This window comes from Eumetopias jubatus, unplaced genomic scaffold (assembly GCF_037043125.1).
Source record: "Eumetopias jubatus isolate StellerSeaLion01/CBP00866 unplaced genomic scaffold, mEumJub1_p1.0 scaffold_11, whole genome shotgun sequence".
In the NCBI taxonomy this organism is placed as follows: Eukaryota; Metazoa; Chordata; class Mammalia; order Carnivora; family Otariidae; genus Eumetopias; species Eumetopias jubatus.
In genome coordinates this window covers 116,311,984-116,324,798 of record NW_028274817.1, presented here as the reverse complement: position 1 = coordinate 116,324,798, position 12,815 = coordinate 116,311,984, and the positions used below count along the sequence as shown (strand labels likewise).

Here is a 12,815-nt window from a genome sequence, read left to right as displayed (position 1 = left end):
ATAACAAAACTTCAAAATCTGAGAACTCTTCGAAGGACATTTTCAGCAAGGGTATCATGATAATGAAGGTGGGGTTGAGGCAGTTTTCATGTCAGTTGCAGAACCTAGAAGATTCTAAGACAAGTGATACTGTAACAGTCAATATCCATTATTTTCATTTTTAGAATTGTAGCAAAGGAGGAAACTTTCTAATACATTCAAGCGAGATTACATTTGATTTATCCTCCAAATTATTGTTTGCCCACTTGATTTTATGAAAAGAAATGCTGCATTTCTCACATTAGCCAACAGAGAAGCAATCACTTGTATGAATCATCTCTGGAAACAGAAATTGTTTCAAGTGCTGGACACATTTGTGGTCTGTGAACACTGAACACTAATAAGCAGGAGAGTTCCAAACCTAAAATGATTTTTCTGATTCTAAGTAATTTAATCCAGAAATGCTCTGGATAGACATCTAATTGCATGGAACCTGAAAGAAAAGTGATTTCATATTAAGACTTCATGGCCTTGAAGCTTGCCTCTCTGCATACTGAGCATCTTTATCCATTCCAAAAGATAAAGAAGAGAGAAGCAAACTGAATTTCTAAAAATGAAAGAGAATAAACGCAGGGCAAATCAGCTCTTTGTCATCCTTGCTCTGTGGATAATACTGGCCATTGAAAACTGCTATAAATTTATCAGTACTAGTGCTTCTGGCAGCCTGCACAAATCAACATGAACTATGCTTGGTTTTTACCTTACATTTTAAATGCCCATCCTCTTAGCAATTTATTTAATCCAACAAAGTGGGCTCTATAGTGTTCCTTTCATTTCTAACACAACCATTGCAAGGGGATAAAGAACATATGGGCCGGTGAGTGGCCATGAAAGTTGAAAGCCATTTGTTGACCCTGTAGTGGTAGCTTAGAAATCTCAGCCTTAAGAGGTAGACTCTCTACCTGATCCCTGAGTTATTATATATAGTCAAACAATGGCAATCATTAATCACTAATCTCACAAGCCACATGATTTAACAAATATCATAAAGACCACCCGTCCTCATGTCAGAAGATTTTCTTATCCAGAAATTCATTCTGAACCAGGGCCCCATAATGAGAAAAGGGTCTGTTAGAGGCAAGAGAATCTCTCCTAAAATTCAGAAGGTACATTGTATCAAGATGAAATTGACTTAATTGTTCTCTGTGAGGAAGCATCCTCAAGAAACTAAAGATTTGGTAAAACAACTTTTTGCCCTCTCTAATATGCCTCAAACCTCTGCTTCTTGGGTGATGTCAGTTGTAAATTAACAAACCCTTTCTTAATCTCTACTTCTTCTTTTTAAGTGGAGGAAAAAATGTCCATATTTGAGGAAGATCATCTCTCTGCAGGAAGACCCTTAAGAGTCAAGGAAACCTGATGTAGGATATTGATATATTAGACATCTTTGAACTCTTTCCCTAAGAAAACCAACTTTGAGACTCTTAATAATGTGTTTTCATTTGTCACTTATGGGTAACTGGATCTCAATATAATGGAGACCAAAATGCCCTCAAGAAAGGGGCACTTACTACAATGGAATAATAAACACAGTGATTAAAAATAGTTTAAAAATAGGTATATAGTAGGTTTTCAGTGACTTCAAAAATAAGATCAATCATATATACAATGAGAAATAAGTCTGCTCACTTGGGTAGTAAATATAGAAAGTATGACTTTGTCACTTAATAATCATGTGAACGTGGGACAATTGATCAACGTACATGAACTTTAGATTCCTCATTGGAAAGAAAATGGTGATTAATCATTGTTCTGCCTACCACATAGTATAAGTATTTTGAAAATGATAAAGCATTGTATATGTTAGAAGTTTATCAGTGTTAGTAAATGATACTGATTTTCAAACAAGCTGATGTTCATAAGACATGTCTCTATTTGTTTATATCTATTTAGAATTTTTAATATGCAGCATCATATAGACCAAATATTGTATATTGATCTTTATGACATTATAAGATGGGTCAGAATTTTCTCATTGCTTTGATAAGAAGAGTACAAAATGAGGGTGCCACATGCCTCAACTAGTTGTAATTTGGTGATTTAGAAGCATAGGTGCCTTCAACTTCAGGATTCCATTGCATTGCAAATAAGACCTTTTCTAAGCTCCTGAGACTTACTGTGCTTGAAAGTGGAACTGCCCAAGGGATAAAGTCAAAACATGAAGTTTAGCAGTCAATAGATGTTAAGAACTGAGATTAAGAGACTAAAAACACATCCTCGGCTATGATATCATATGACTTTCAAAAGTATTCCATATAGTAGTATTTTATACAGCAATATTATCATCTGTATTTTACATATGATGAAAATGAGGCTCAGTGGGATTAAATGGCTTACCCAAGGTCACATAACTGATCAGTGTTAGAGTTGGAACTGGAGTTAAGGATATCAGATTCCTAGTCTCTTACTTGTATTTTCACCTCATGCTGTAGACTCATGAGCCACTGAGCTTGGTTTCCTTTCAAATAATCATAGTTCTTCATTTGTTAATTCCCTGTGACAATTTTTGACAAAACTATACATATTTAAGTATATTGTTTTGTTTAAGCAGCACTTCTGGATGGATTTTAAAAATTGTATCTTAATCATCATCAAAACCATTGTGATTATTATCATTATCAGTGAATGTATGAGGATACAATGATAGTCTAACACAGATGCTGTCCCTGTCCATTACAAAGCTCATCACTTAAGCAATTAATCATACATATGTGTACATAAAAATACAAGCTCTTTGACTCAGAGTTGCTGAGTAATAAGGAAGACTATCATAGGGAGAGTTGACAAGTCAGGCAAGGTTTTTTTGAGGAAATAACATTTGGGCAGAGATTTGAAAAATAAGTTGATATTAACAAGACAAAATGGGAGGCATAGGCATTCCTTGGGATTAAGCAATATGGAAAGCATGAGGGACTAAAAAGACACCAATATAGCTATAGGGGAAGAAATGAGATGAGTAGGGGGACAAGATGAAGGACAATGTAGGCATGGGCCAGACCACGTGGAACTATTAGGTAACATTATGTAGTTTTTTTGTTTTACCCAAAGATCAACGGAAAGTCATAGTGTTAATCAGAGGGTATGATATAATCAAATTTTGATTTTTAAACAACCACTCTGGCTAGAGTGTATAGAATGAGGTGGAGGAGACAGTAAGGTAACTATTGCTACAATACAAAGAAGAGATAAGGAATGCTCAACTGGGGTTGTGAAAGTTGATATGGAGAAAAATGGACAGATTTGGAAACATAGGAGTGATGAAATCAATAGGGGTTGGTGAAGAACTAAATATGGTGGGTGATGGAGAGGGAGTCTTAGAGATGATGCCTTGGCTTTTGGTTGGCAACAATGAAACAGGCACAGCAGAATAGGAATGTTTTTGGAGGAAGTATTAAAAGTTTGGTTTCGACATGGGGAATTTGAGGAGCCTTTGAGACATCCAGCAGGAATTGTTTAGGAAGCAATTGGATGTACAGGTCTGGATAGAAATATATATATTTGCATGCCATCTGTGTATGAGGGTAATAGAAGGCATGGATGTGCAAAATATTGTCTAAGAGAGTATAGTATGAGAAGAAGAGAGAACCTAGAATATAGCCTTTAAGAAATCTAACTTTTGTAAGCCAGGTAGAGTAGGATATGCCTGCCAAGAAGACAGAATGGAGGCAAGCTAGGAGTACACTGCATCACAAAGTCAAGGGAGGAAGTTGCTTCAAGAGAGCAGAATGGTGGTTGCTAGGGACAGAGAAGAGGGGGGAAGCGGGGGAGTTGCCAATCAATGGGTATAAAGTTTCAGTGATGCAAGATGAGTAAGTTCTAGAGATCCACTGTACAACATTGTGCCTACAGTTAACAATATTGCATTGCACATTCAAGAATCTGTTGAGAGAATAGATCTCATGTTAAGTGTTGTTACCACAATAAAATAAAACTAATTTTTAAAAAAGAAGGGAAAAGAGACCAATAATGTTCAGGGCAATGGAAATGTCAAATACTATGACAACAGAAAAATATCCTTTGGACTTAGTTACAAGGAATTCATTGTTAAGACTTAGTGAGAGCTGTTTCTGTGGATTGATAGAGCTGGAATCCAAATTGGAAAGAGCTGAAAAGTCAAATGAGGAGGCTAGGACGCCTGGCTGTCTCAGTTAGTTAAGCATCTGCCTTCAGCTTAGGTCATGATCCTGGAGTCCCTGCTCAGTGGGGAGTCTGCTTCTCCCTCTGCCCTTCACCCTGCTCATGCGCACGCATGCTCTCTCTCTCTCTCTCAAATAATAAAAATAATATAATAAAAAATCTTTAAAAAATGAGGAGGCTAGACTAGATCCTCTTTAAAGTCCCTTCCAACTTTAGAATAGTAAATGCTGTGATTTCATGCTCCTGGTCAGAGCCTCTCTTTGTTATAGGTTTCCCTACTCACCTCACTCCTAGTTAATAAAAAGACTCTGCCATTGAAAGAAATGATTTGCAAAGACCGTGTTACTTTAAGCGTCATTACAGCCTCAAACTTGGGACAAATCATTCTCTTCTACATTTACATATATATTTTTTCTTTTGAAAAGAATCTTGAGCACAAAAAAATTCTTATATAATTTTTCCATAGCATCAATTGAAGAAATATATTTCCAAGAATTGGTTTTATTTTTTGGGTCACAACTGCAGGGATAAAATCAGGTCTAGAGTTTCCATGTGGATGAATTTGGAAGTGAACGGTTTCGAAGCTGCAGTCCAGGGATGTCTCACACTACACTATACTATTTTCCTTTTAAATTGAATCACCTTTTCTGGGCTTTGAGAGCTAAAAAAACACATCCAAATAATTGATTTTGTATGTAAGCAGAATGCTTGGGCACTTGCTGCTTTTCATCTAAAGAGAGGTTCCTATATTCTCACTGTCTTGGTAGGACAGAAATCTGATAAAAGGTCATATAGACTGTTGCTACTGAAAGTGAGATCGGTGGACCAGCAGCATCAACCTCAGCTAGGAATTTGTTAGAAATGCAGAATCTAAGGCACCACCTCAGACCTACTAGATCAGAATATGCATTTTAACAGGATCCTCAGGTGATTTATATTAACATTAAAAGGTAAAAAGAACTTAATTTTTTTCAGAATCTACTTTTTAAAAATATAGAATCCTTTGTTACTCTGCTATGATATTTAATTAATCCAAGGGCAGATTAGTCATTTATGGACTAAAAACTAATCATTCTGTTTTAAAATTAAGACCTGCAGTAGAGTGCCTAGGTGACTAACGAGATATATTTTACAGGCAAATAGTAGGTTACTCACCCAACTCATGGTAGAACATGTATTTTTCATTTCCCCTTACCACAAGCTGCTAATTACTTGCATTGAACTATTTATTTTTCCTCTTTTAGTAATAATAATATTTGTAAATTTACTTTGAAACAAGATTACCTGTCATGCTTTTGTATAGGATTTATAAACTTTCACTATTTTCTGTCTCCTTAGCCAGTTTAGGAGAACATCTACACTTTATTGCATGGACCTCCCTGGTGATTAACATCTGGAATGGACTGATGAAAACTCAACCCTCAGTTGCACCCTTCCTTTCTGTTTCTTACATGAAGCCCTACTCTAACCTTTAATCAGGGCAGAAAAAGATTGCTACTGCCCTCTGCTGGCCTGTTGTATTTTTCCTCCTCTACAAGTTGACTTGAATAGGATGCCCAAGGATTTTGAGACACTGAAGAAAGCTCAGCGGAAGGGACTTTCTCTAGTAGAGAGGTAGAGATCCTTTAGGAGCAGACGGCTAAAATCAAACGAAAACACTCAAGGGGCGAGGAAGGCATAAAGGGCTTCTAAATTAAACTATTGATCCTCATGAACCTTTTTCTGCGCACGGACTTGTCTATGTCAAGAGAATGTCCCTTCCTCTTCAGCACAGGACTCCTCTTTTGCCTCTAGGTTCCACTGGCAAGGAGTGAACTACCCACTCCCCTATTATAATTTCGGTACTCCGGATTCTGTTTTCTGCTTCCACCAATTTCCCTTTCCCACTCCTTTACCGTATTCCCTTTTCTGCTTTAAACTCCCGTTCCGCCCACCCACCGACAGACTCGCATTTCTAGGGGTCAGACCCTAACCTCCTTCACCCTCCTCGTCCACCCTGACCTCTGCTCTCCCCTGATTGTCATCACACCCCCCTTTAGCACCCTTTCCCTGAACAGCAAGCCACTCTTTGCCTTTGAACATCAGGCTTGTCCCCTCTTGAATGCCTCTCCCCGACCCCCGCCCCAAGCGACTGAAAAAGGAAACATGCGCACTTCAGAGCTAGGAGCTGTCCGAGTGCTGAAATTTATAGGCTGGGTAAGATCACGTCTCCCGTCTCTTTCTGTAGCTCTCATTCCAGCACAGGATCTCAGCAATTTTGCCCTCTTCCCCCGTGCCCACTTGAGCGCGCAGAGTCCTTTCTTCTCTCTCATTTACAACTTCTTTTAAAAAGAGAACATTTTCTAGAGAAAAGGGATTTGCTAAACAGAAAGGACATAAAACAAAAGCCACAGCAACCCGACTTCCAGCATGGCATTGTCACCAGCCCCCTTTGCATGGTGATGCGATTAAGGTAGCGGCATTTTTATTATTCGGGAAAAGCAGCTGGGGAATCCATCAGTTCTAAGGCTTTGTCTTTCCTTGGTTAGCTGATGGTCCTGAGCCCCGGTTTGACCTGACCATGATGCCTAGGACTGGCACTTTTTGTTTTTTCTCAGCAAACTGTACAAACCCAAATCTCTTTTTGATTTTCAAGGAAACTAGATTCCTGCCAGATTTTGAATCTGGACAATAAATAGATACTTTGTCCTAGCTTTTTTCTGGAACCATTTCGGGGATATTTTCCACAAGCATCACAGAAACAGGAATGAACCGGCAGCTAGTGAACATTTTGACAGCCTTGTTTGCATTTTTCTTAGAGACAAACCACTTCAGGTAGGTGAAACGACTTTGCATGCTGATATTTTCCCCATGAAAACTGTTTGAAAGAGAACATGTCATACATTTTTTATCTATTTTTCTATGCCCTGGACCATATTATTTTAATTTTATAGAGGAGAGTTAGATTTCTTTTGTTCTTTTAAAAGGCGTAATTATGGTGGGAGGGTGGTAAATTTTCACAAAGGCAAGTTTTATGATCTATAACCCCACTCTATGCATTTTCACACATTTTCACAGGCAATGTGATATTAAGGAAGTCTAATGAGTTGCATGCTCTTTACATTTCTATATAATGATGATTTTTTTTGCTTTCAAATTCTTCTGAAAGTCATTAAAAATGATTATTGGATGCAATGCTTCTCATATGGTGGAAGTGATTGGATTAATTTACAAGAAGCATGCTCATTTTATATAAAATATAAAAGAACCCTAATTCTTAGTCAACTTGAAACTTCTATTGTGTTTCAGCAACTAGATGCATACTATGAGCACTACAATTCAGGAAATTTCTTGAAACATCAAAAATATTTAAAATCTCATTTTACCACTATGTTCCATTGCTCAGTATATTTGGGAACTGAATGACTACCAAAATTTAATTAATATGACATCTTTGTATTTATCTGTGCATGAGAAATGGGCTATGCATAATTAAAATAAGTGGGAAATCATTATATCATGCATGCATTTTCTACCTAGTTTATAAATTATCAAATCAGTTTATGCTTCAAAGTATCAGATGATTACCAGTAAGTGAAATAGCCATCCTAATGGCAGAGGTTCTAAGACAGCATGGAGACAGGAGATGTTCATACAACAAAGTATAGGACTCTTCATTTAATTTTCACCAAATTTTATGGTATTTCTTCACAGAACCAAGAGAAATGGAACATATAGCTAATGTTATGAGTACTGGGAAAACCCACTATGTTCCTTTCAGGTTCACACCTACTATGATTAAGAAAAAACTGTAGGCTGGGTTTCATTAGAAGCATCATCACCATCATCATCATCATCACCTTCATTACCACCACCACCACCATCATAATTAAATAATACTTGATTAATCAGATGAATCTGCATATGGGAATGTGAGTATTTTTAGATAATTGTATCAATTTTTAACTCTTACCAAATGTTTAAATTCTCTTTGCACTTAATACTTTGCATTTAATACTACCTTGAAAAACTGGCAAATATGTGGTGTTTTCTCAGTGATAGAATTAAGATTATTTGTTAAACTACTAAAAACGAAGCTTATAAAATATTATGCTTTAGGGAAGAAAAAGACATTCAGTCAACCACTATGTATATTGTGAAAGAATTCATTTCACTACAAACCAAATAGGCTCTTTTTATAAGCCCTTTAAAGAAAATGAAAGTATGAGAAATTTTCCCGTCAACATTTAGTGTTTTTGATAATGCAGAAGAGAAAATGATTTAGAAGTTCTTTTTCATGAATACTTCACTGGAGAGTGAACAATTTAAATGCTAATATATAAATAACATCTGATAAGGTAATAGAAGTACAGACACACTTATTATTGACCTATTTTAGAATGAAGTTAAATTTCCAAGTGAAGCTTTTCTTTTAGGCAATGCATTGAAAATTATTAATAGTTGATAGCAGGAATACAATCTAGTAGGTGAGAAAATAAGCAATGGAATAATTAGTTCACTGTTTACTTTGTTCTGCCCATTGTATTATATATTTCTAATAAAAAGTAGAGGACTTATATTAAGGGCTAAAATGCTGGAAGAATTGTTTGAGAGTCATGCGGGAATGATTTTAAGACAATCACATTTTAGAAATTATCATCTTCATTTCTCTGATGAGTCTAGGAAGAAACAGCTTTAACTATATGTCCATAAAATCTACAACATAAGCTATGCTTATGTTGTATCATCTTAAACATCTTTATGGCTACAGTTTGGACATCTGGGAGATATGACTCAGGATTTCTAACTCTCACCATTTAAAGTTAACTTTAGAGAATGTACAAATTCAGAAGTTGACCATAGAGTGTGTAATTTTCTTTTTCTTCTTACTATCATGTATATTAACAAAACATAATGTCAAACATTCTGTGAGCCTTAGTTCTCAGGCAATGAGAATGGAATTGTTGCTAAAAAAGTTAATGATGTGTTTAGGACGGCTTTCTGCAAAGACCATGACTCCAGGTCTGGAAAACAACCTTCACAGACCCTATCGCCTTCAGATTTCTTGGACAAATTAATGGGAAGGACATCAGGATACGATGCAAGAATCAGGCCAAATTTTAAAGGTAGGTTCCATTTAAATTTATATTAAGGCTGTGGGAAATCTAGATGTTTGAATAATCTGAAATAAGTTTTAAGGGCTTTTTATTATAAAATAGTATAGTATTCATTTCATTTTGGCATTCTTTTGAGCTAGCCAATTTAATAGTTTGAGTTTTATATATTGTTTGCCACTTTTGAAAACTTTCCTCATTTGTATTCTATTCCACAAAGAAAACTAATATCAGAGATTATTGCTACATTCCCTATTTTATCTTAAGTGGGAGTGTGACTAGAAATGACTCCAAGAGTAAATGATGGATTTGACTTATATGAGTGTCTACCAGGATTCATACAAGATTCAATGATTATTCAAAATCTTTGGTTTTCATTTTGAATACCTACTCCCAAAGTGAAGTTTAAATCTCAATATAAAACATGCCATTTTACACACTTTCAGGCCTCTCTCATTTTTCAACATTGTGGCAAGAGACTCTAATTGAATGTATCAGACATTTTTGGTTTCTTTTTGTTTAAACATTTTAATTGTTTATTTGAAATTGTTTATCTAAAATTAACAAAGATCATAGAATTGTAAAGTGCACATGTCAAAGATGGTGGATACTTCCTTTGTTCAATTAGAAAAAAACCAAAAAGTTTGATGTTTTTGTTTATTTAATGTTATAAAAATGTAATTAATCATCTGTAGAAATTACTTTTTATCTATTTGGTTTATTTTTATATGAAATAAGAACAAATTATTAATGAATGAATTATTTTTGATGGTTTAGTTTTTAAATACATATTTTAAATGACAATTGCATTTTATCTTGTAATTTAACATAATGCATTGTGGAGTGTTTATAATATCTTATAAAAGAAGAATCCTATAATATTCTAGATATTATGTTGTAATTCCATTGCTTTGATTTTGCTTATTAGCGATTTAATTAGATTGCTTTCCTTGAGTTTTGATTAATTTTTATTATTGGCAAATATGAGCATGAAAACTAAATTCTAGATTCATTTCTTCTTTAAATGCTATACCTCTGAATATACCCAGCTAAGGGCACATTTTATAAAGAGCTATGTCATAGTTTTGACAAAACAAGTATATCTGATTATATTATAGAGTATTTCCAAAAGAAACAACAGATCTAAGTTCAAAGCTCAATTTTCCTGAAAACAATTTTCATGCTCATCCTATTTCATAATAATTTTGTGGTCATTGCTTTGGAAGTCAACATTTGAAATAAAATCCTATGAGTAACAAGTTGAGAATGAGCTTTCAGTGGGACCACTCATTCCTATATTTATTCACTTAGTCATTCAATAACTTCTGAGTCTGAACTATATGGGAAATACCAACTACTGCATGCATTGAAAAGTTGAGAGATGAAACAGGTTTGGGTGTTACTGTCAAAAATTTTAGTGGGGAGAGTAGATGTTACATGAATAGTTATAAATTAATATACATTATGAGACAGAAATAAGTAGTTAAGTAACATTAAGAAGTACAGAAAAAATGCTACAGGGTTCCAACAAATGAAGAGATGATTTCCTATTAAGCTATTCATGGGAGGTTTCATAGAGAAGGCCCAGAGATGGAAAATTGTTTCAAGTTTATGAGCCTCTTGTTTAATAGCAGCTATTATTCATTATATTCTAGAAGTCACTTTTCAAAAGGGGAGAAAAATGCAGAGTAATAAAACAAACACCCATGTTGCCATTGCTACTTTAAATGACCGCATAGAATGAGCAATCATTTTCACACAGCTTTTTTTCTGGTTCTACTGGGGATGTCACCTTTTGGAAATGACATTTCTCATGATTCTAAAGGATAAATAAATGGAGAGAATATCAAGTATAGGAAAGCATGGCCATGTTTTTGAGATCTTTCCACTGCTTAAAGACTTGAGCACAGGATGTTTTAAAGACTTATAAAAGGGAAATGGGGTAGATATCCTTTAAGACTTGAACATTAATGGACTTCACTGAGTTTTGTCTCCCACTCCTTTTAACTCTCCACATTAATGAACCCTGATCCTCTTTCATAAATTTTATTTACATGAACCATTTATATCAGATTAATTACCTAACAGCTCCCACAATTCTCTTTATTCAGAGAATCTTAGCTCTTCCTAGATGTAAAACATTCCCCATTATTTTAGAGTAAAATAATTTTAACTCCTAGGTATTCCCATGAAACTTTATATGTCTAATATGGTTCTTTTGCATATTTATGTTTTATCAACCCACCCAACACTGCATCTGAGAAGGCAGGAATATATATATATAGAGAGAGTTATATATATATATATATATGTAGAGAGAGAGAGAGAGAGAGAGAGAGAGAGAGAGGGAGTGCGTTATATATATTTACACACACACACACACATACACACACACAAATACGCACACATAAACAATGTAGGGAAACGAAGTCATTCTTTTCTCCGGAATGAGGAAATAAGGACCAAGAAATAGATGAAAATGTAGATCAGTTATGAAGATTAGTGCTTCCAATTAGTTGTAGTAGAAGTTGAGGGTAGGAACTTTTGAGGAACCAACCAGTGGTCACAGTGACTAGCAAAGATGATCTTAGCTGAGCTGAGGAGAAAAATAAAAGAGATAATAAGGAACTTGTAACAGTGAGGATGCTAGGAAGAACACTATAGTACTTACTGTAACTTAGTATAGTTGATTAGCAATGTACCAATGAGAAATTTTATATAGTAGGTAGAAATTAAGGGTGATTGGGAAATGTGACTGTATCTGGAATAGTGACAGGCACGCTGTAAATGCTAAAAAAAAAAACCCAAATTGCTATGATAACAATAAACATGATGATGATGTTGAAAACAACAATAATAATAATTAATAAGACAGAAGGGCAAGATCTGACCACAAAAATAAAAGGAAGAGTGAAATATGGGCTCTTGAGGTAAAGGGAATGGCTTTTCTAGATGTATTATTAAATATTAGTTCTTCTCTGTTTTCCTTGCTGCCATACACTGGCAAGGGAAAAGGAAATGCATATGCATAATTCTTCTTATTGGAAGGAATCTTTCCTGAATACTTTCAAGTCAGTAAAATATTTCATGTCTATTCCATATCTCTGATGGACTCTGAAAGATGTCATAATGGGCACATATACAAGAAGAAAAATGGACGTAAGCTAGAAAAGGGGACCAGAAATGAATCAGACTTAGGCTCTGTAATTGAGAGCCATTCTTAGAAACTACAGGGAAAAAAATAGCTTTTCTGATGTGCTGAAGCACAAGTGTATAAACAAAGTCATGAGTCAGAGTTGCCAATTGCATTCCATCTGTAAGATCCATAGAGACCTGGGTCAGAACTTGTCAAAACATAAATTTTCAAAATCTTCAGTTCAGATGATAACACAAGCTATGTCCATTCACAATTACCTGGTTCTGAAACCATGGTAAATATTGATTCTATGTCAACAGAGGGGCCACTTTCCCCACTTGGGTGATTTGTCTCATTGTCAGTTGATTTATCATGGTGTTACTCCATCATTCTATCAGATACTCCTTTGT

General features: G+C 35.2%; 1 protein-coding gene across 2 annotated transcripts in view; it reads left to right on the top strand.

Annotated features, from left to right (window-relative positions):
* Positions 1-6,922: 6,922 nt before the first annotated feature.
* The window catches only part of GLRA2 (glycine receptor alpha 2), a 167,906-nt gene continuing 162,013 nt past the window's right edge, over positions 6,923-12,815 (top strand). For both annotated transcript variants that reach the window (XM_028115068.2, XM_028115067.2), the window contains exons 1-2: positions 6,923-6,990; positions 9,148-9,281. In XM_028115068.2, coding sequence (XP_027970869.1) covers positions 6,923-6,990; positions 9,148-9,281 — 202 coding nt within the window. The remainder of the gene's footprint in view (positions 6,991-9,147; positions 9,282-12,815) is intronic.